At 63.6% G+C, this 23543-nt stretch overlaps 1 protein-coding gene across 1 annotated transcript; it reads right to left on the reverse strand.

Moving 5' to 3' along the window:
- Positions 1–5268: 5268 nt before the first annotated feature.
- Positions 5269–10909, reverse strand: LOC110480252 (START domain-containing protein 10). Its single transcript, XM_021548080.3, has 6 exons — positions 10475–10909; positions 7304–7451; positions 7108–7211; positions 6905–7022; positions 6667–6719; positions 5269–6192 (listed from the first exon to the last, which is right to left on the reverse strand). The coding sequence occupies exons 1-6, from the start codon at positions 10637–10639 to the stop codon at positions 5980–5982; spliced, it is 801 nt and encodes a 266-aa protein (XP_021403755.1). The 5' UTR covers positions 10640–10909; the 3' UTR covers positions 5269–5979.
- Positions 10910–23543: the final 12634 nt, after the last annotated feature.

Genomic DNA, 23543 nt, shown 5'->3' on the forward strand with positions numbered 1-23543 from the left:
CCGGGGACAGCTCCGGCAGGGCAGCACGGTGGCAGTGTCCTGTGGGCGCCGGGGCCACCCCGCTCTGGGCTCCCGGGGATGCCAAGGCAGTCCCGTGCAGGAACTGCTGCAGGCTCCGCAGCACCCAGCCTGTGCCTCCCACTGCCGGTCCCTCCTCCAGGCCAGCCCTCTGGTCCCCATCCCTGTCCCACCCTCTGTCCTGTCCCTTCCCAGGCGTGACGCTGCACCGGCTGTCCCTCAGCCAGCCTCTGCCTTCCTTTGGGCTAAACTGGGGAAAACGGGCTCAAATGTTCATGCTGATGAGGGGAATGGAAGGGCTGGCACTGGGGCTGGGTGGGTGAAATGTTGGGAAAATAAAAACCTTTGTGCTGATGCTGGGAATGCAGCACCTCAGCCCACTCCTGGTGCCCCGTGGGCAGGGGGATGTGGGGTGAGTTGAAGGGCAGGATGGCAGCAGGGGCTGGGGTGGCAGAGGAACATCCAGTGGGATCCTCCTGCAAGGAGCCTGAGCTTTCAGCACAGCCTGGCCCAGCTGATTTTAACACAACACCTCTTGCAAGAGCCCCAGCAGGGCTGGCTGTTGGTCCAGCTCAGCTCTTACCCAACCTTGAGGGTGCCGAAGGCTGATATCTCACTCCTGATGCCATGCTGATAACCTCTCCCTGCCCTCTGAGGGCCCAGAGCTGAGCACTCCCTTGCTCCAATGCCAGCAGGTCCTTCCCCACCCCAGCAGTGCCCCCAGAGCCACGGTGGGGTGGTGTGGGAGGGCCACCCGATAGAAAGCCCTGTGTGCAGTTCAGGGGGAAAGGCACTCACCACAGGCTGCTGCTGCAAAGCAGAAGCAGAATTCAGCACGAGCCTGGCAAGGCTTTTGCCTTCCCCCCCTTTCCCCAGCAGCTGCTCCAGCAGGCAGTGACACATCCCCTGGCATGGGTGACCCCATGGACCCGCTTGTGGGTGGGGTGTGGGGACCCTCAGGGTGCAAGGGGACCCACAGGGTGTGCAGGGACCCTGTGGCCCTGCAGAGCAGACCCTGCCATCCCGCTGCCTCGTAGAGGAAGCTGTTAGGGCCTGCTGTTCTTGGGAAGGCTGCTGAGGTCTGTGGGGTGACTGCGAGGGACAGAGCACAGCTGGGTGTCACCATCTCCGTCCCGCTGTGCTGCAGGCATTGCAGCAGTGAACACAGCCTGGCACCTGCAGCAGTGAATGCAGCCTGGCACCTGCAGCAGTGAATGCAGACTGAATCCCGGGCAGGGTCAGGCTGGAAGGATCCACAGTGGCTGCTCTGGTCCAAACTCGCTGCTCAGACTGAGCACAGGGCACAGGGCTGTGTCCAGGGGCCTCTGCAATGGCCCCAGCAGGGACAGCCACAGCCTCTGCACCCTCTGCCCACGGCTGGCACTGCCAGGGCAGGAGTTCTGCCTCCTGGGCAGGGGCAGCTCCTGGGCTCAGCCCTGCCCGGGGCTCCGGGGCCATCGCTGGGGCTGGAGCAGAGCCTGGGGCTGCTCTGAGTGCTGCACACAGGGACAGACTGGGACAGACTGGGACAGACTGGAACACACTGGGGAACATGGGGACAGACTGGGACACAGGGACAGACTGGGACACACTGAGACACACTGGGACACACTGGGGAACATGGGGACAGACTGGGACACAGGGACAGACTGGGACAGACTGGGACAGACTGGGGAACATGGGGACAGACTGGGACACAGGGACAGACTGGGACAGACTGGGACAGACTGGGACACAGGGACAGACTGGGACAGACTGGGGCACAGGGGCAGGGTCACCCCAGAGGTGCTGCCAGGGCTGGGAACGGGGGCAGGGTCACCGCTGACCTGCTGGCAGTGCTTTTGGGAGCCCTCAGAACCTGCTGCTGGGAGCAGGCTCCTCCCTGCTGCCAGGAGGGCAGGGATGGGCAGCAGGGGAGGGAAATGTCCCTGGGACATCCTTGTGATGGCAGGTCACTATCCTGGCAGGGTTGATGTACCCAGGGACAGGGCTCCCACACCCTCCTGGCTGCTGACAGGGCAGTTTGGGGCAGGAAACCTTCTCCACTGCACCCTTCTGCCTCCAAAGTCACCGAATTCCTGGGTTTGGGGCTCTGCTCCCTTGGCAGGAGGAATCCCTGCTCAAGCACCTGGTTCAGTGGGGGGAGTGCTCCTTCCCAGAACCCATCCAGGACATCCCCCAGCCATGGGACCACCCTGGAGCCCACAGAGATGGCACAGGGAGGGGAGCAGGGCACCGGGGCAGGGCACAGGGATGGGATGTTTCCTGAGTGCTTCCTATCAGCTCATGTATTGCAGAGCAGGTTTCAAAGCCTCTGCTGGCTCCCAGGGTTTGCCAGCCTGCTGGTGTGATTTATATATATATATATTTATTTATTTATTTATTTATATATTTATATTTATATTTATATTTATATTTATATTTATATTTATATTTGTATTTGTATTTATACTTATATTTATCTAGACAGCAGCATGTTTGGGCACAGGCACAGAGCCCTGTCCTGCCACAGTCACAGAGCAGGATGCTGGCAGGGGCTGGAGGAAGCAAACATCAAAGTGAAGGTTGGATCATTCCAGCATGAAGCTCTGTTTGATCCTTCCCTTTGGTGGGCAGTACCCAGGATGACACTGTCCCTCAAGATTCCTGTGTCCATCCATCCATCCATCCATCCATCCATCCATCCATCCATCATCCATCCATCCATCCATCCATCCATCCATCCATCCATCCATCCATCATCCATCCATCCATCCATCCCTCATCCATCCATCCATCCATCCATCATCCCTCCATCCATCCATCCATTCATCCATCCATCCATCCATCCATCATCCATCCATCCATCCATCATCCATCCATCCATCCATCCATCCATCCATCCATCCATCATCCATCCATCCATCCATCCCTCATCCATCCATCCATCCATCCATCATCCCTCCATCCATCCATCCATCATCCATCCATCCATCCATCCATCCATCCATCCATCATCCATCCATCCATCCATCCCTCATCCATCCATCCATCATCCATCCATCCATCATCCATCCATCCATCCATCATCCATCCATCCATCATCCATCCATCCATCCATCCATCATTCATCCATTCATCCATCCATCCATACATCCATCCATGGATCCATCCCTCCCCACCCCTCAGTTTTTCCTGCTCCCTGGGGCACATTCTGCTTTACCTTCAGCCCCACCCACGGAGGTTCCTGCTGAGGGACATGTGGGGCGATGGTGGGAACATCTCTGGGGGGCAGGACGGGGTGAGGGACACTCAAGGCTCATCCCCAGAGAGGAAATACCACACTGGACAGCTGGAAATGTGGGACTGGGACTGACCCTGAGGGTGTGCAGGGCACGGCAGAGAGCTGAGCCCCTGCGAGGGAGTGCAGAGGAGGAAACTGGAGTCCTGGAAATCTGCTGGACCTCTCCAGGCAAAAGACCTGCTCAAGGCCAGTCCATGAGGCTGCTGGGGGGGCTCCTCGCTGGGCTCAGAGCCCTGGTCTGGGTGGTGGGGCCAAAAGCTTCTCAAGACCAACCCATGAGCTCAAGAGTCACAAATCACGGGATCCAGGGATGGAGTCACATCCTGCCCCAGCAGGGGCACGTTTGACGCGGTGTGTGGCCAGATGGGGCCGGTGCCACGCTGCCGCTGCCCCCATCCATCAGGAGGGCTGACATCACTGCCTCCGGCCTAATCTCCCGTCCAGCAGCAGCTTCCCGTTTCCTTTCCAATCTCTGCGCTCGGAGCCGGGCAGGAAAAGCTCCCAGCTGGGCTCTCGTGCGGGGCCGCAGCCCCCGCGTGTCTGGCCCTCGTCCCACCGGGTCCTGGGCCACCCACCCCCCCAAAATCCCGGCCAGGGCCCCTGGGGGGCTCCGCGCTCCCCGCACCCTGCCTGCAACATCGGGATGCCGCTGGCCGGCCCCTTTCCTGTTTGTGCTGCAGGAAACCCACGGCGTTCCAAAAGAGATCCCCGCGCTGGGGCTGCTGGCACCCCACGGTGCCCCCCAGTTCCACCCCGGCTCACACTGGGGGCCAGGAGCTCTCCTAGAGCCCGGTGCTGGATGAGCACAGTGACAGGGACGCTCCCTGTGCCGCCACCATCCCGGTTTCGGGCCGCATCCCGGGCTGTGGGCTCACTCAGGCTGGCACAGCTTTCCCTGCGGTTTTCAGTGCTCAGGCAGCAGCTCCTTACTCCCACTCAGGGCTGGCTAAAAATAACCCCGGCAGAGCCGCAGCCGGGATCCTGCAGGGAGACATCCGGGGAATGAGGAGGATGAGGCTCCTTCCCGCAGGGAAGGGTCTTCACCCCAGCACCGGGCTCTGGGTGATTTTCCAGAATCATCCAGGGGTGATTTTCCATGGTTCCCAGCTCTGCCAGAGTGGTTTTGGGGCAATTTGGGGCTGGGTTGTGTCTTTTTAGAGGTAAAGTAATCCCTGTCTGCTGCCAGAGGTGGGAGCAGTGTGGGGAGAGGGAGCACCCCTCGGTGGCTGTGTGCTGCCAGGTGCCAGCTGCACATCCCCTGTCCCCGTTTTCCACATTTTCCTTGCAGAGGTGGCTTCTGTGCAGCCAGCCCAGCTGCAAACCCCCAGATCCGGCTATCCTGACAGCCAGACCCTGCTGTCCCCTTCCCAGCACTCTGTGTGTGTGGGGTGTCCCCTGAGGCAGTGCAGGGGACATTTGTGACCTAACAGGGTGGCTAAAGGGGACAGCAAGCATCCATGCCTGAGATTTTGGGGTGGAGAAAAGCTCCAGGTGTGGGAGAAGCACACACAGGGCAGCTCTGGAGGGAGGCCAGGCTGTCAGGGGGCCAGGGGGGTGAAGCTGGGTCAGAGGGACCCCAAAAGCTGCAGTCACATCCCCATTTGCACTGACCTTGCACAGATTAGGCTCAAACCCAGCTGGGGACAGAGCCCAGCAGCCACTTCGGAGGATGGGGGTGAGGAGTGGGTGGAAAATCCCTCATTTGTCAGCGTTTTCCCACGGCAGTGCCTGTCTAGACCAACTTCCCATTGTCCGGTGGAAGCCGCCCCCTGCCCACACACGCTCCCGTGGGGGTGCAGAGCCTGGCATCCTTCTGCCCTGTCCTGCTGCCACTCCTGTCCCTGCTGAGGGTCACCCCAGGGTGCTGGGGCTGCGTGGATGGACCCTCCTGTCCCACGCAGAGCTGGGTGCCTCTGGGTGGGCTCCGTGCCAGCCCCCTCCCCATCCTGTGCCAGCCCCACGAGCTCTGCACACACACCAACCCCTTTATTGTTGTGCCAGGAACCACAGCAGCAGCAAACACTGGGACAGTGGGGAGGGACACAGGTGGCCCAAGACCCCAGTGCCAGGACAAACCCCACAAACCACCAGGGGCAGGGGTCCCCAGAGCCAGCTGGGCTAGAGCCAGCCTGCAGAGGTGAGCCTGGTGCTCAGGAGAGGGCCTGGGAGGGCTCCCTGAGATGGGGGGGTCACACTAAACTTGAAGGGGCACGGAGGGCTGGAGGAGGTCCAGCCTGACCTCGGGGTTGGCAGAGCTGGACCTCAGGCCAGACGGGGTCAATCCAAACCTTGTGCTGCTGCAAAGCCTGGGCAGGACCCTCACAGACCCTGGGCCTTTGAGGGTCTTAGAGAGGCAGAGCCGTATCCTGGTGGCAGGAAAGCTCCTGCCCACCTCAGCCTGCCCAGCCTCTGCTGGGCAGAACACCCACTGTCAGCACTGTCTCCTCCGAGACATCTCCACGGGCACAGGGGCCACCAGGGTGCCCATCCTGCCTCTTTCCAGCACCTGTGGCACAGATCCCACGGGACAGTTCCCTGCTGCCTGGGTAGGGGGGGGGGGGGTCAATGATGAAGGAGTCAGAGAGCAGATGTGACTATTGGGAAGCGGGGAGCCAAATTCCCAGCTGTGCCCCTGGGTGCCAAGCCTCGGTGGTGAGGGCATTCCCTGGGCAGAGGGCTCAGGCCTCGTGGTCACTGGTGCTCAGGTGCTCCTCGGGCAGGCCGGTCTCGTCGATGTTTTCCAGGGAATCCGCGTGCTGCACGGAGAGCTCGGCCAGGCTCACGCTGGGCAGCGTGTTCTGCTCGGGGTACACCCAGGGCTTGTACTCGGGGTCGTGCCGGCGCTTCCACTCCGGGTACTTCAGCCCAGCCTTGTAGATCTTCTTCATCGCCTGCGGGCACAGCGGGGCTGCAGCTGCCTCGGGCTGTGGGCACAGCTCCCCCGCTGCAGGGTTTGGGGTGTTGCCAGGGGATAAGAGCCTGGATGCCCCAGCAACGTGCCCTGTGTCACCCAGCACTCATCCTGGGAGCTCTGCATCACTGAGGATCCATGCTGTGAGCTCTGGATTGCTCAGCACCCATTCTGCCAGCTCTGGGTTATGCAGCACCCATCCTGTGAGCCTTGGATTACCCGGGACCAATCCTGTGAGCTCTGGGCCACCCAGCACCCGTCCTGCAGGTCCTGGGTCACCTGTTTGGTGAGCTCTGGGTCTCCCAGCACCATTCCATGAGTTCTGGGTCTCCCAGCATCCACCCTCAGAGCCCTGTGGGCCCTGGGCTCACCCACCCTGGCCCCACCCAGGGGTAATTGGGCAGCTCATCCCTGCTGCCCGGGGCTCCCACCATCAGCCATGCATCCCCCTTACCTTTGGTGCCACAAACTGGGACACGCGGTTCACCACCCACTTCGGCAGCGACCCTGTAAGAGCCCAAAGCTCCATCACCCGGGGAAGCAGGGCCAGCTCCAGGGGAGGCTCCACGAGCCCTCAGCACGCCCAGGGCTGGGGTGGGCACCCCTTCACCCTCCATTCCCGGGTGCCTGGGTGATGCAGAGCCCGGGGGGTGAGCTCTGGGTGAGCCCCCTCCCCTGCTGTGGGCACTCACCGCGAGGGTCCACCTGGGTGAGGTAATAGAGGATGCAGGCACCGTCCCCGTTGGCCTTGATCAGGTACCCGGTCTGCAGGGACACGGCCCTCACGAAATCCTTGCGGGGCGGGTATTTCTGCGGGGACATTCCGGGCACCTCAGAGCCTGCCCAGCCCTGCCTGTGCCCGCGGGCAGCGCTGCCAGGGCTGGGGGCAGCTCACCGGGTGCTTGACGCTGTAGTTGATGATCATGTAGTCATTGCCCAGGGGCAGCCAGGAGCGCAGCGTGACGAAATCCCGGTTCTTCAGGGGGCTCGGGCACTTCCCTGCGGGCAGATCCCGTTACCCGCGGCCCCACACACACTCACGGGGGGCGTGGGGCTGGGGAGGGGGGCCCGGGGGTCTCAGGGCTGCTCACAGGAGTAGTATCCCACATCAGCGTTGACGGTGAGGCGCCCGATGTCGTAGGTCTCGATCATGTTGGAGTCCCACTTGCTGCGGTAGCGGGTGTCGTGCAGCACGTCGTAGAGGGTCTCGGCGGGGACGTCCTTGCAGGAGATGCGGGTCTGTGGGGAGAGGGGCGGGGGGCAGCACCCAGCGCCGGGGCTGTGCCCACCTGGGCACGAGGACTTTGGGCTGTCCCGTGTCCCTGTGCCACGGAGGGTGCTCTGCAGGACAGCCCCGGAGCCAGCGCTCCCGCAGCCAGAGCGGGCTTAGGATGAGCCTCACAGGATGGTCTGGCTGGGCCAGGCTTTGGTGCCTGTCCCCTGCCCCGTGTCCTTGCAGGGCAAACAAAGGGGTGCCCGTGTGCCTTCATGGTAGTCTTGGGTGTGGGGTCCGCTCCTGGGGGGTGTAGTCAGGCCCATTCCTGGGGGTGTCAGGCCCATTCCCGGGGGGGTTTTGGGGTCCATTCCCTGGGGGTGTCAAGCCCATTCCCGGGGGTTTCAGGCCCATTCCCGGGGGGTTTTGGGTCTGCTCCCAGGGGGTGTCAGGCCCATTCCCGGGGGGTTTCAGGCCCATTCCCGGGGGGTTTCGGGTCTGCTCTCAGGGGGTGTCAGGCCCATTCCCGGGGGGTTTCAGGCCCATTCCCGGGGGGTTTCGGGTCTGCTCTCAGGGGGTGTCAGGCCCATTCCCGGGGGGTTTCAGGCCCATTCCCGGGGGGTTTTGGGTCTGCTCCCAGGGGGTGTCAAGCCCATTCCCGGGGGTGTCAGGCCCATTCCCAGGGGGTTTCAGGTCTGCTCCCTGGGGGTGTCAGGCCCATTCCCGGGGGGTGTCAGGCCCATTCCCAGGGGGTTTCGGGTCCGCTCCCGGGGCTGTCGGCCCGGCTGTAACCGGAGCCGCGGAGCTGCCCGTGCATTATTGATGAAGGCGGCCGCGCTGCTCCCCTGAGCGCCGGCAGGAGGGAGATGTCATCTGCTCCTCGTTAGAGCCCTTGCATCTTTGATGAGGCGCCGGGTAACCCGAGATGGCCCTCCGAGCGCGGCAGGTCCCATCAATCTCGGGCCAGCTTTCCCGGTGGCCCGGTACGGGTGGACTCGTGCCCAGGAGATGTGCTGCAGTGCCCAGGGCACCGGGGAGGGTGGGCGCACCCAGCCCCTGCTCCTGCTCTCCCTCCTGCTGCACCCTCGCAGCGGGGTCTGGAGGTGCTGCTGCTGCAGGGTGAGGGATTTTTCCAGCTGCAGGTGGAGCTCATGGGCTTCCTGGAAACTCCGGTTGTCACAGAGGGACCATCGCAGACTTGCAGCCCCAAATTCTCCACTAAAGGCTGTCCACCATCCCCCCCCCCCCCCCCCCCAGCCTTGGATAAGCAGCCCTGCCAGGCACAGCAGCTGGGATGGGGAAAACACAGAACTCAGACGCGTCCACAGGGAATTCAGGTGGAAAAAAATCCAAAGCTCCAGCTGCTCAGGGAATCTGAGATAATTAGCTCCCTCAGTTAATGGACAGAGCGAGGCTCTCCTTACCCCAAGGGAGCTGTGCAGCTCGGACTGCATCCCATGTTTTGGGAAGGGGCTCTGGGCAGTGACAACCCCTGCACCGTGGCCAGGCCCTCTGCAGGGCAGGAAAAACCCCATTATTGCACTGAACCAGGCTGGGTGATGCTCCCTGACTGCCCGGACCTGCCTGGGGTCCCCTCAGAGGGGACAGAACTGCAACCCCTCTGCCAGGCTGGACTCCAGGGGCTTCTGCCAGCCTGTCCTGGTCCCTCTGGGCAACATCCACTTCTCCAGTCCAGATCGCACTATGGGGAGCCCTGTCCAAGGCTGGACCCGCTGGATCTGCCCACACCCGCAGAGCCAGACCTCTCCCTGCAGAGGCAAGCAGGCTGCTCAGGCACGATTTACCCTTGGCAGGTCCTTGCTGCTGTCACCACTGCCCTCCTCCTTCAGGACATGGCTTCTAGGAGCACATTCTCCATGTCCTTCCCAGGGATGGAGGTGACACAGCAGCCCACAGTGCCACCCTGGAGCTTCCTTTTGGGAGAGGATTATGATTTTTGCCTCTTTCCAGGTGTCAGGGACCTGCTGTGATCACTGGGATTTTCAAAGGTGCTGGCCTGACCCCTCAGCCCCCTTTAATCCTGTGTATGCCCAGCTGGTTTAAATGCTCCCTGATCCAGGTGCAGAAGCTCTTCCCTGGCTCACGGCAGCAGGGAAATGTGTACTGCAGCTGCAGCTCTGCTGAGAGTGCTGCTCCTGCTCCTCCCCCTGGCCTGAAGGGTCTCTGTCCACAGCAGCAGCGTGTGCCCAGCTCCTCCTCGTGCCCTGGCTGCAGGAGAGGAGCTGCTGGGTGTCCCGTGCTCAGCACAGCGGTGGGAGAGCCTCTTCCAGAGCGCTGTTCCCTCCTCCCCACCTCCCCATGCCCTCCCTGCTCCCCAGGCCATGCTGACCCTCCCGCGGCAGCCTGTTTGAATGCTCTCCACAGCTGGGCTTCCTGCAGGTCGGCTGTTCTGCCTCTCCTCGCTCTGGCAGATCCCATCCCTGCCCAGGGGTTGGGATTCTTGGTGCCAGAAAAGCCAAAGCCCGTGATGCCCACCCTGGGCTCACGCCGTGCCCCCAGCCCCCTGCAGCCACTCCTGACGTGCCCAGGGTCACCCGGCAGTGCCACTGGGGCTGTGCAGATCAACCAAAAGAGACCTGAGGGATGGCTGAACCTCCTTGTCCCTCTGCAGCACCCCAGATCCAGCCCCTGGCAAGCGACAAACCTCCCAGAGCAGCACCTGGCGCTCCTGCAGGATCTCACCCCGGGGCGCAGGGCCGGAGAAGGACACCAGGGACGCGTCCCATGAGCTCCCGGCAGGGCCAGCCCCGCAGTGTGACCGACCCCGGGGCTGATCGGGACCGGGGGCAGCCGCCCGTGAGCCCACCCGGCGGGACCGGCGGCATCCCGGCAGGGGAAGCCGCGGGCGGGCAGCAGGAGCCGGCGGAGCAGCTGGGAAACACCTCCGGGGCTCTAACCCTGCCAGCCCTGGAACTGGGGGCACGGACAGCCCCAAGCAGGCGGGACTGCGCATCTCCAGCACGGGGCAGTCCCCAGGGACCCTCGGGAGCCGCCGGGCACACGGCCGGGGCAGGGAAGCTCTGCTTACCTTGATTTTCTGCACGGTGCAGCTCTCCTCCTGGCCCTGACTCCACACGGTCACGCCGGCCTTGTTATACCGGCAGTGCCAGCCCTCCAGGCTCTCGCACTGATCCCTGAAGGAGCTGAAGTCGGAGTCATCGGGGATATAAACCACCTCCCCTCCTCTGGACATGGGGCTGAGCTGCTGCCCGGGCGCGGGCACTGCCTGCGGGCAGCCTCCGCCTCCCCTCCCGGGAAACCCAGCTCTGCCCTTGAGCTCTGCCTCGCTGGGCGCCCGCCGCAGCTCACATCACCCTGGCAGCCCCGAGCCCGTGCCCTGGAGCGGGCCCGGGCACGCCGGGCTGGGCAGAGCGCTGCGGGCAGCCCGGGCACGCCGCGCGGGGCTCCTCGGCCGCAGTCGCTAGCGCGGCTGCCGGCAGCTCGGATGTCTTCCCGGGCTGGCTCGGCAGCATCACATTTCTGCCCGCTGCCTGTCAGCTCCTCTATTATTCAGCAGGTAGCAGCGCGCAGGTGGCTCGGCTTTCAGGGCACGGCTGCCCCCGGCTCCCCGAGCCCCCCGCGCTGCCACCCCGCTGTCCCCTCGCCGGCGCCCTGGCAATCTCTGTGCCTGACTGCAGCACGGGCACAGGCAGGGATCAGCTGATGCCGGAGCAGCGGCCGGGCCTCGGCCCCGCGCCCGCAGCAGCGCGGGATGCGGGGCAGGGTGCGGGTTTGTGAGGGGGACGCGGCCCTTGCTGGGCTCACAGCATTGCTGCACCCCGGGGCGTGTCCAGCCCCCCTCCCACCGTGAGCAGGACACCACCGGCACAGGGAAGGACACCCGGGGCTCAGCCCAGCCTGCCACCTCCCCAGGAAAAAATACCAATTCTACTGCCCAGCCTGGAGCTGCAATGGATGTCCCTTGTCCCTGGGTACCAGTCCTGTCCTACCGAGAGAGAGGGACTGGCTCTGTCCCCAGGGCACCTGCAGGTTGCTGGTAGATCCCAGCCCAGCTCTCTCCCAGCCCCAGCCTGCAGCCCTGCTGGTCCTTTTCCAGCCCCTCCATCTCTCCCTGCACTGGGAGCCACTCTGAGCACAGAGCCTGGGGCTCCCTGGTGCTGCACAGAGCAGCCAGGCTGGGGCCCACACCCTCCTCGTGCTGCCCAGGGTGCAGCTTGTCCCATTTGTCCATCCTCCTGTCCAGAACTTATCTGGGACCTTGTCCCCGTTCCTTTCACTGGGATCCTGCTCAGCCCCTGGTCCCCAGCCTGCCTGAAACCTGGGGTTACCTCGCCCATCCTGTTGATGTCCACAAGGTTTCTCTTGACTGGAATTTTGGGGTTCTTGAAGTCCACCTGGAATGAGGCTCCACCACTCTCACACCCCTTCCCCCTGGATCAGCCTCACCTCCCAAGGCCAGGGTGCAATTCCCTCCTCATCCCACCCTGGGATGAAGTTTGGGAACAGCCCCGGTGCTGATCCTGGGACCGGCATCACCTGGGCACTGGGAAATGGGGAAAAACTGGAGAGGAGAGCAGGGAGAAAGCTGGAGAGCTGCAGCTCTCCTGGAGAGCAGAGAGCTGCCTGTGGCTGCCCTGCAGCTCTGGGGGCACAGGGGCTGTCCCTGTGCTGTGCTGCCCTGCAGCTCTGGGGCACAGGGGCTGTCCCTGGGCTGTGCTGGGGCTGCTCTGGGGGCACAGGGGCTGTCCCTGGGCTGTGCTGCCCTGCTGCTCTGGGGCACAGGGGCTGTCCCTGGGCTGTGCTGCCCTGCAGCTCTGGGGCACAGGGGCTGTCCCTGGGCTGTGCCGCCCTGCTGCTCTGGGGCACAGGGGCTGTCCCTGGGCTGTGCCGCCCTGCTGGGGCTGCTCTGGGGCACAGGGGCTGTCCCTGGGCTGTGCTGCCCGCTGGAGCTGCCCTGGGGCAGAGCTGCCAGCGCCACGCTCCGTGACAGAGCTGCCGCAGTGGAAGGGAGGGGAGATCCCGCTTGGAAAGACCTTGGGGTGGCCTTGGGGCCCTGGAGCAGGGAGCAGCTCTGGCCGGGCAGATTTATGGCCCGGAGCTGTCTGGCCCCATTGCTGCAGTGTGCTGTGAGTGTGTCCCTGTGCAGGGGGGGCTGTCCCCCAGGTACAGCCTGGAGGGACCTCGAGTGGGTGTGTGGGGAGGGCAGGAGCCCAGGCTGGTGGCTCTGGAGCTCCAGACGTGTCCATGGGGTGAGAGAAAGGAGGGCCTGCAGTGCTGGGATGGAGGAGCCCCCAGGCTCCATGGGAAGGAGCAGCACTGAGGTGGAACCAGCCCTGCTCTGCACCTGGCACGTGGCAGCATTTTTCTTCCAGCTGGAAAGTGGAATGGAAAGTTCTTCCCTCCTGCAGCAGCCTCTGGGGTCAGTGCTCAAGCTGGGAAACTGCACAGCCACCCAGGAGCTGGCTGGTCGCCATCACATCCCCCTGCAAGCCAGCTGGGCTGAGCTTGGCTCCCATGTCCCACCTGGAGCACTCAGGGCTTCAACCAACCCCTTCACCACCGTCTTTGGCTCTTCTGGAGCCAAGGTTTGGGTCTGGGTGGTGCCCTGGGAGCTGCCCAAGGGAGGAAGAAGATCACTGCAGCAAATGTGGAGCCTCATGATAACGCTGCCTCTGTCACATCTTGTTTAACTTCTCCTTGTGGAGCTGCTGGGTGAGTCCAGAGAGGCCAAGGGGATGCTCCAAGAGCTGGAGCCCCTCTGCCCTGGAGCCAGGCTGGCAGAGCTGGGGGTGCTCCCTTGGAGAGGAGAAGCTCCAGGGAGAGCTCAGAGCCCTGCCAGGGCCTGAAGGGGCTCCAGGAGAGCTGGAGAGGGACTGGGGACAAGGGATGGAGGGACAGGACACAGGGAATGGCTCCCACTGCCAGAGGGCAGGGATGGATGGGATATTGGGAATTAGGAATTGTTCCCTGGGAGGGTGGGCAGGCCCTGGCACAGGTGCCCAGAGCAGCTGTGGCTGCCTCTGGATCCCTGGCAGTGCCCAAGGCCAGGCTGGAGGGGGCTGGGAGCAGCCTGGGATGGTGGGAGGTGTCCCTGCATGGCAGGGGTGGATGAACTGAGCTTTAAGGTCCCTTCCCACCCCAACCATGCTGGGATTACGATGATTCTTTCATCTCAGAGGCAATTTTGTGATGTGCCCTTGAGGCCCAACAGTGCCACCAATCCCATCCTGGGCTGGGGCTCCATTCCCTGGGCTGACCAGGGCTGCTGTGAGCAGCAGGGTCCCGCTCTTGGCCACGCTGTCCCTGTGTGGAGATGACACAGGGGACTGTCCCAGCAGCAGCTCCAGGGGTCCCTCTGTGCCCTCTCCAGAGCCTGGTGGGGTCAGGGCATGTGGGGCCTGCTTAGGGCACAGGGAGGAGAACCCATCTCTGTCCTGTCTGTGTCTCACTGGTCCCTCCCTCCTCCTGCTCCTCCTTCCATTCTCCAGAACCATTTTCAACCCTCCAAGTGTCTTCACAGACCCCAGAGCTGGGATGTGGGATTTCCATGCTGGCAGTGGGGTTGCAGGGCATTGCATGTGGGTGTTCACAGCTCCATCAATGTCTTGGATGCCTCAGCAGGATGAGCTTCCAGCCTCTCCAGAGCTGGAGAAGAACATCCAATCCCCTCTGCAGAGGCTGCTCCTGCTCCTCTGAGAATCACCTTTGAAAGCCTTGGCAAATTGCAATGAAAATGTTTTTCCTACAGAAGACAGTTCTGCTTTGGCTCCATGTGAACCACAGCACTGACTCCCCTCAGATCCTTGTTCCTTCGGGGTTTATCCCCTGGGGAATGAACAAGAGAGTCAGGAGGAAAAGCCAAAGATGGATTCAGAGTTTCTTGTCCCAGAGAAACGCAGCTGGAGTGGCCAGGAAGGGTCAGAGCTGCACCAGGAGAAGGGGCTGGGAGGTGAGGATGGTCCCGGGGTGGGAGCAGGAAGGTGCTGAGTACCTGAGAGACATCAGGGGCTTGGAGGGACACAGACAGGGGCAGGAAGGGTGGGAAAAAGCAAGATCCTGACCCAGGAGTGGTGCAAGGCAGCAAATACAGGCTGCAGAGGGAGGTCCCAAAGCTCCAGGCCTGCAGGTACCCTGGAGCTGAGTGTGGTCCCAGGACTTCAGGAACCATCCTGGGGTCCCAGGGCTGCAGGGGCCCACAGGGGCTCTGGAAAGATCCCAAAGCCTGGGGGCTGCAGAGGCCCCGGGGGTCCCTGGGAGACTCCAGAGCTCCATTGCCACCAGAGCCATGGGGCTGCAGTGAGCCCAGGGACCCCAAAGTTACAAGGACAAGATCCTAGAGAAATTCCAGAGCCTCAGTGGGACCCTAGAGCCCTGGTGAGCCCCAAATCTGCAGGATCCTGAGTGCCTGGAGAGACCCCAGAGCCTCAGGGCTGCAGGGACCCCTGAGCACCTTGGGGAGACTCCAGGGCCCCGTGGCACCAGGGACCCGCAGATGCCTGAAGAGAGACCCAGAGCTGTGGGCTGCAGGGACCCCTGAGTGCCTGGAGAGACCCCAGAGCCCCAGTGACACCCCAAAACCCCAAAGTTGCAGGACCCACTAGGCCCTGAGGAGATCCCAAAACCCCAAAGTCACAGGACCCATTAGGTCATAGGGGGACCCCAAAACCCCAAAGTCACAGGACCCACTAGGCACTGAGGAGACCCTAAAACCCCAAAGTCGAAGGACCCACTAGGCACTGAGGAGACCCCAAAACCCCAAAGTCACAGGACCCACTAGGCACTGAGGAGACCCCAAAACCCCAAAGTCACAGGACCCACTAGGTCGTGGGGGGACCCCAAAACCCCAAAGTCACAGGACCCATTAGGTCGTGGGGGGACCCCAAAACCCCAAAGTCACAGGACCCACTAGGTCCTGGGGGGACCCTAAAAACCCAAAGTCACAGGACCCACTAGGTCCTGGGGATCCCCAAAAACCCAAAGTCACAGGACCCACTAGGTTCTGGGGGGACCCCAGAGAGACCCCACAGCCCTGGGGACTGCGGGGCCTCCCCAGCTATGCTCCCATGCAGCCCAGCAGGTTCAACCCCGCTCCAAAGCCATCGGGCAGTGCCAGCCCGTCCCGCAGGAGCAGCCGGTGTCCCGCAGGGTGACAGCCCCCGGCCAGCGCTGTCCCAGTGCCACCCTGCCCGGGGACCCGCGCGTGCAGTCCGGGGCTCGCCCACTGGGTGTCACGCGTGCTCCACGGACCGCAGCGACACGGCCAGCACGGGGAGCGGCCGGGGAAGGGGACGGAGAGGAGCAGGGCTGCCGGGCGGCCACCAGCAGCGTCCCCCTGCTCCTGTCCGATGTCACCCCCTCGGCTGCGGGGGGGACGCTCTCCCGAAATTTTACCGTGAAACAGAGGATGGGATGGAAATTGCGCGGAGATTTTCCTCCTCCTCCTCCTGCCATTGCATCCCTGCTGCTCCTGGCAGCTCCCAACAGCCCCAGCCCTCCACCCCGGGCACCCCGAGCCCCCCAGTGCGGGGACAGAGCGGGGACAGCACGGACATCCTGCGCCGGGGACCTGCAGCTTCAACACGGAGCTTTTGCTGGCACTCCGGGAGTTTCTGGGGTCAGGAGAAGTCTGGGTGGGAGTGGGGTCACCCCACACAGTCCCTGGAGCTGGGAGCCTGCACACCCGGCGTGCCCAGCCCTGCCGGGTCCCCGCTGGCAAAGCACCAGGGGGTGTGGCAGGAGCTGCCCGGCACATTCCCAGCGGCTGGCACTGCCCACAGGGCATGGAAGGCTGGGGCAGGGTTCTCCTGCTCATCCCTGCGATGAGCTTTGGCCTCAGCTCTGCCCTCGGAGCCCCGGTGGAGGGCAGTGCATGGGGCGGGCTCCCGGGGCTGCCACAGCAGCTCTGTCCCACTGCAGGTGGCTCAAAGGTGCCGTGGATGATGGGACTCCATCCATGGGAGGGGTGGGGTGAGATGGGCTTCAAGGTCCCCTCCAACCCAAGCCATGCTGTGATTCATCTCCTCAATCTCTGCCACTCCTTCATGTCCTCCAACTGCTGCCACTTCCCCCTGTCCCTGTCCTGTGACCCTGTGTCCCTCCTTTCCTGCCCCCTTTAGCCGAGTCCTCCTCCTCAGGTGACAGCCAGGCTCATGTCCCCCCTTTTTTTGTGCCCTGGAGAATCCCTCCCTGCCCGCCCTGGCTCCCTGCACCACCCGTGGCTCCCCAAATTCCCTCCCTGCCCACCCTGGCTCCCTGCACCACCCGTGGCTCCCCAAATTCCCTCCCTGCCCACCCTGGCTCCCTGCACCACCCGTGGCTCCCCAAATTCCCTCCCTGCCCGCCCTGGCTCCCTGCACCACCCGTGGCTCCCCAAACTCCCTCCCTGCCCACCCTGGCTCCCTGCACCACCCGTGGCTCCCCAAACTCCCTCCCTGCCCACCCTGGCTCCCTGCACCACCCGTGGCTCCCCAAACTCCCTCCCTGCCCGCCCTGGCTCCCTGCACCACCCGTGGCTCCCCAAACTCCCTCCCTGCTCCCCCACATGATTCCCATGCTGGCAGCAGGATTTGGCACCCACAGCCCCACGGTTGCCAGGCCAAGGCTTATTTGCACCGAGCCCAGGCGGGCATCAGGATGATTTAAAAGGACTGTGAAAAATGTAGTTATTTTTTCCCCTTTCAGCTGCAAGTCAATACTCAGGGAAGGATGTTTAATTATCTTTGTCACCCTCCTAAATCTCTTTATGAGAAGGTTTGGCTGCAAATCTCCACATCATTTCAAAGTTATTGGCTAGCGCGGCGCACAGCGACACAGTAAATTAGCCGGGCGCGGCAGGCGTGGGTGCTCCCGCCACTGCCGGGCCTGCTCCCCTCCTCCCGGGGCTGTCACAGGGTGGGTGGCAGCAGGGAAGCCCCTGCTAGCTCAGGAGTTGGGCTGGTGCCCCTCCGGGTGTGGGCACAGCCGGTTGCCGTGCCCTGGCACACGCCCCATCCCTTGGCACGCGGCATCTCCTGCAGGGTGCAGGATCCAGGGACGTGGCACAGGCAGGAGCACCCCCGAGTGCCATCCTGCACCCTGAGAGCTCCATTCTGGGGGGATAACCCAGCCCTCCCCCCAGCCTGGCAGCGCTCTCCCCAGGCTGCCTGTGCTTACCTGCTGCAGGGTCGCCCTGGGCTGGATGGAGCAGGATGAAGCTGAGGCACCCTAAAGATACCGGGTCCCCCCGGCTGCTCTGAGCCCCCCGAGCTCCCCACGCCCCCGTGAAGACGGGCTGAGACCCAGTGCTGGGTGCTGCTGCCATTCCCAGGCCAGGAGGCACCCTGGGTGCAGGGCTGTGAAACGGCAGGATGGAGAGCAGGCATGGAAAGCGGGTGGGAGCTCCCCATCCATCAGCATCCCTGGAGGCAGCACCCAGCACCCGCCGTGCCTTAACCCCCTCCCCCCCCGTTCTCACGCAACCCAGCCGAGCCTGGGATACAGAACCAAATCCCACCTTCCCGATAATGCCTTTTATTGGACTAGGTGACACGCAGGCTTTAGGGGGATAGCGGGAGAATCCTCTCGGCTCATCCGCAGAAAGGATTTCCACAGCCCTCCCGGCGGCTTGTCAGTCCCTGAAGGGTTCTTACCTCCGAGCAGGGCTGTGTCTGCCGGGGCTCAGCGCCCGCCCTGCCCCTCCTGGCTGCTTACACAGATTATTCCGCCTCGGAATAAGCTCCGTGGAGCGCTGCTGCCGTCGCATCAGACAGCGGCTAATCAGAAAATTAGCAGCCAAAGAAACTTTGCGGCAGGAACTTATCTCTGGCGCTGCTCCCGCTGCTCCCGCACCCAGCCCTCAGGGTAAAACTTCCCTGGATTGCAGCGCTGAAACCTGGGGAAAAAATCATCTCATCCCACCCCTGCCGTGGCAGGGACACCTCTCAGTGTCCCAGGCTGGTCCAACCTGGCCTTGGGCACTGCCAGGGATCCAGGGGCACCCACAGCTGCTCTGGGCACCTGTGCCAGGGCCTGCCCACCCTGCGAGGGAACAATTCCTAATTCCCAATATCCCATCCATCCCTGCCCTCTGGCACTGGGAGCCATTCCCTGTGTCCTGTCCCTCCATCCCTTGTCCATTCTCTCTCTCCAGGTTTCCTGGGGCTCCTCCAGGCCCTGCAAGGCCACCCTGAGCTCAGCCCAAAGCTTCTCCTCTCCAGGTGAACAATCCCAGCTGTGCCAGCCTTTCCTGCCAGCAGAGCTGCTCCATCCTCTGCTCATCCTGGAGCCTCCTCTGGCCTGGCTCCAGCAGCTCCAGCTCCTCCTGTGCTGGGCCAGGGCTGGGGCAGCTCTGCAGCTGGGGGCTCACCTGAGCACAGGGGCACAATCCCCCCAGCCCTGCTGTGGGATCAGCCCTGGGCTCGGGGGGTTCTGGGTGCTGGGGCAGGTCCAGCTCCCACCCCCAGCACCCCCAGGTCCTTCTCCCAGTGCTGCCCCAGTGCTCATCCCAGCCGGGACTGACCCCAGGGCTGTCCCCACCCAGGGGCAGCGCCAGCACTGGGTGCTGTTAAAGCTCCTGGGCCACTCCTCGGCCTTGTCCAGGTCACCGTGGCCACTCCCGGGCACCTCGGGTCCCCTCCCAGCCCCGGGGCTGTGCCACCGATGCCGCTGTGCTCAGGACACGGGTGGTGTCCCTCCCGTGCGGGTGTGACATCAGTCCCCGCGCCGCGGTGGCACCTCGGGGAGCAGTGCTGGACACCCAGTGCCACCCCCCTGCCAGGGCAGGGCCCGGAGCCGCGATGGGGGCAGGGAGCTCTCAGGGTGATTAAAATGCGCTGTTTGCGCTGTTCAAGCCCCCGCGTCAGGGAAAGTTACAGGGCACTGAGCTAGAAAATGGCATTTGCAGCCCGCTCCCCCTGCCAGCCCCGGCCTGTGCAGACTTCATCAGTGCCACCAGCGTGTCCAGCGAGGGGACACACAGAGGGACACCCCTCCCCACTGCCCCCAGCCCCACAGACCCTCTGTGGGGTGTCCCACCGGCCAGAGGGTGAGGGCTGGGATCCTTCCTGCCACCCCCAGCCCCACAGCCCCTCCCTGGGACCCCAAACAGAGCGAAAAGGGGAGGGCAGGGACCCCTCCCCACTGCCCCAGCCCTACAGACCCTCCGTGGGACCTCAAACACAGCCAGAGGGGTAGCACAGGGACCCCACTGTCCCTACAGTCCCTCTGTGGCACCCCAAGCAGAGCGAAAAGGGGAGGGCAGGCACCCCTCCCCACTGCCTCCAGCCCTCCCGAGGCACCCCAAATGCAGTCACATCCCAGCTCGGGGCTGCCTGAGCCCCGTTGGTGGCACTGGGGGCGGGTCACAGGGCTGTGCCGGTGTCCCTGTGCCCGGTGCTGGGCGATGCCAGCGGCCCCGTGGCACTGCCACAGCCCCGGCTCGGGCAGGGCGGCTCCAGCCGTAGCAACAGTTACTACGATTTGCTTTTCCCATCCCCTTTTCCCGACTCCATCGTCTTCCCAAGGCGGCTCTGGCGCTGCCGGGGATGTGTTTACAGGCAATTAAAGCTCATTAATCGCACGCAGAAGCAACAGAAGCCTCGCGGCTATGTGGGAGGGGTGAGTCCCGCAGGGGACACAGCCAGCCCCGGCCATCCCTGGCTGGAATTCTTTGGAATTACCATCCAAAGAGCGAACCCATCCCTCTGCTGACAGGGCTGCAGCATCTTCTCCTTTCCAGGTCACACGGGATGCCCCTTCCCCTCCTCCCCTTGCTCCACTCCTGGCCCCAGGTGCTCTTTGTGCCCCAATGCGGTGGCACCGCTGTCTCAGTTGGGGACAGAGCCTCTCTCGTCCCTGCTGCGCTTTGTCACCGGCATGCACAGTCCTGTCGTGCACCCTGCCGGCTGACAGCTTGCACGCCTTGCACAAGCGCTCCCACCTCGCAGCACCCCCTGCTCTCCGGCCGCCCTCACACCCCGCCCAGGGCACTCACAGCTTCCACACCCCCACCCCACACCCCGCCCAAAATCTCATTCCCGTGGGTGCTCTCGCATTCCCGGGGTCCTGCACGTGCCCCACCTGTGTGTCCCTTTCTCCCTGGCACATCCAGAGGGATGCGGGGGACGAACGGGGTCTGCACCCCCTGGGCGAGGCTGGGCAGAGCCTGGCCTGGGGCGATGGGCGATGTCCGTGGGTGCTGGCATGGGTGTCACCTGTGGGGACATTAACCCGGGCACCGAGTGCTGCCAGCACCAAACTGAGGGGCAGAGGGGTGAAGCCCGCAGCTATCTCCTCCTCCTCCTCCTCCCCCGGGGGTGCCAGCCCCACGTTCCCTCAGCCCAGCGCTGCCCCGGGGGATGGATTCGGGCAGGAGGGAGCGGAGCGGGATCCGGCTCCAGAGCTGGCACCGGCGGGGCCCGAGCGCTGCTCCCGAGCTCGGGAAACAGCGGGCAGACAATGGCGCTCGTTAGCGGGAGGAGAAAAACCTTCCGAGGGCCGGAATGAGGCTTTGATTGGGAACAGATGCGGGAGAGAAGGAACCGGCACGGATCGGGCACAGGGCCAGCACCCAGCCCCTCCTGCTCCGCGGGGAGGGAAGGGAAGGGAAGGGAAGGGAAGGGAAGGGAAGGGAAGGGAAGGGAAGGGAAGAGAAGGGAAGGGAAGGGAAGGGAAGGGAAGGGAAGGGAAGGGAAGGGAAGGGAAGGGAAGGGAAGGGAAGGGAAGGGCTCTGTGGGGTGCTGCAGGCTGGGCTGGCTAGCTGGGTGTGCCCCTAACCCTACAGGACACACCTGGTGAGGGCAAACCTCCCTCAGCACCTCACCCTCCCCCTGGGCTGGGGGTGCCCCCAGCAGCCTGGGGACAGTGACAAGTGGTGGGGAAGGGAAGGGTCCCTTGCCCCAGGGCTGCTGGGGTGCCCTGGCAGGGAACAGGAGCAGGTGAAGGATAGAACAGCCTGGGATGCAGTTACCTGTCAGACACAGGCTGTGGGATGCAGCCCTGGGTGCCAGGGGCAGCCGGGATCCCGCGGCATTCCCGGAGGGATGAGCCAGCCCTGGCTGCCAGGGGTTCATGCCAAGGGTGCCCTGCCCTAAAGGCAGGAGCTGCGAGCCCAGGATTTCTCCTGCCAGGAGGGATGTGGTGCTGTGTGTGAGGCTGAGCCCGCCCTGTGCCCCACACGCTGCTGCAGGACCAGCACAAAAATGCAGGGAAAATCCAGGGCTGGCATCCAGCTCATCTTCCTCCTCTTCCTCCTCCAGCGCTGGGCCCAGCAGGACAAACTCGCAGATCTGCTGGGCTGAGGCCAAGGGCACAGCTCAAAATAGAGACTAATCATGCTGTGCTGAGATCCCGTGCCCTGCTGCCCACGAAGAGCCTGGTGTGTGTGGAGCTGGGCCCCGGGTGCCGGCAGAGGTGCCCGGGGGTGCGGTGCTGTCAGCAGGAGATGGAGAGAGGCTCAGCAGGGTCTGACCCGGTGCCAGCTCTCCCTCCTTCCCCCCTCGCCCGGCTGTCTTTCCCTGCAGGGCTGTGACGGAGGCTCGTGGGGGGAGCAGGAGGTGCAGCAGGGGTGTGGAGTTGCCCACATTCCTGATCTCTGATTCCCATTCCCTGCTGGATCTGGGCTCAGGAATGTCCTGAGGGAGAAGAGAGCACCACGCTGCCCTTGGGGAGCCCCCAGATTCCCCCAACGAGACCTGCAGAGGGTCCTCACCCCCCTGTGAGGCAGCACAAGCCTCTTCCTCTCCAAACGCCAGCTCCCGAGGCTGGGAGGCAGCCGTGCCCTCATTCCTGGGCAGGGATGCAGCAGGGTGGAAGGGATGCAGAGCTCCCCCGGCGGGGCTGCAGACCCACCCAGGCCCAGGGGACCCCACCCTGCTGGGGGGACACAGGGCTGGGGGCGCTGCCAGGACCCAGCCGGGGGTGTCAGGATCGATACTCACGTGAGCCAGAGGATCCCAGCACCCCAGGGAGCGCGAATGGCTCCATCCACCTCTCCCCCTGGCTCGGTGGCAGCGGCACCAGCGCCTCTGGAAGCCGCTTGGCCCCCTTTAACCCTTTCCCGGCAGGGCTGGTTCCAGCGGGCCGGGTCCCCCCGCGCCCCCCGCCCGCGGCTCCGGCGGGAGGCAATCGGCAGGCACGCGCTGCGGAGCGGCGCTTTTCTTCTCTAATCTTCTTATTTCATTTTAGCATTTACAATACAGCCAGCCGGTAATCCTGACATCAAACACGCCACGCGCGCTTTCAAGGCGCGCCGACGTCAGGCTGCGCCAGCGCTGGCAGGAGCTGCCAGCTCCGACGGCTGCAGATAACGCAGAGACAAGGAAAGCGGCTCTGCCAGCGGGATGAGTGGGCACCGCGGCCTCCAGAGCCCCCGGACCACCCACAAGGTGCCCCTCGGCTGCAGGAGCCACGCTGGGGTGAGCTGGGTGCAGGTTTGGTCTCTAGGCAGGGGCTGGAGTCACTCAGAGAGGCAGGGCTGGCTGACCCTGCTGGTGCCCACTCGTCCACCTCCCTCTGCCCTGGGGCTGCACGGAGCTCTGGCATCCCGGGGAGCAGAGCTGGACACCTTCGGGTGGTCCCAGGGGCCATCCCAGTGCTCGAAGCTCTTCCCAGTCTCCACCTCACTGGAGCATCCTTTGGTTTCCAGGCTGGGCTGTGGGTCTCAGATTCAGTCAAAGAAAGAAACAGAGAGTTTTGAGCCAGGCAGAAGCCTGGGAAAGAGCTGGGAAATAATGTAAATAATTCTTTGTCTCTCTTGTTTTCACATTGCTTATAGTTAAGTTCTATCACTGTGTGTCAAGCACTGTACACCAATGGTGTGGGCTGTTTTCACTTCAGAACCAATGGAGTTGGTCCTCACGAAGCTCTGTATAAAAGAGCAGTGTATTTTTAATAAATCGGAGTTTTACTCTTACAGCCTTCTGAGTCAAGTCTCTTCATTCCTGTCCTGCCTTGACAGCGACACTGGGGTGCCTGGGGAATCCACCTGGAATGCTGGAATGTGCCCCCTCCCCAGCAGGAGGGCAGGGCTCGGCACGGGGACAGCGTGTGGCACCCAACAGCCACAGGCAGCTCCTCGCGGGGTGCACTGGGCTGCAGGCACAGACCCAAGGGCTGGACAGCCCACGGTGCCCGTCAGTCCCTTTCCCCAATCCCACCAG

Source organism: Lonchura striata, chromosome 15 (assembly GCF_046129695.1).
Source record: "Lonchura striata isolate bLonStr1 chromosome 15, bLonStr1.mat, whole genome shotgun sequence".
NCBI lineage: Eukaryota > Metazoa > Chordata > Aves > Passeriformes > Estrildidae > Lonchura > Lonchura striata.

Coding starts and splice junctions, on each gene's coding strand:
- LOC110480252 (XM_021548080.3), bottom strand. CDS start 10,639: ATGTCCAGAGGAGGGGAGGTGGTTTATATCCCCGATGACTCCGACTTC. Junction 7,452..10,474: donor GCACCGTGCAGAAAATCAAG/GTAAGCAGAGCT, acceptor CTCTCCCCACAG/ACCCGCATCTCCTGCAAGGA. Junction 7,023..7,107: donor ACTACAGCGTCAAGCACCCG/GTGAGCTGCCCC, acceptor ATGTCCCCGCAG/AAATACCCGCCCCGCAAGGA.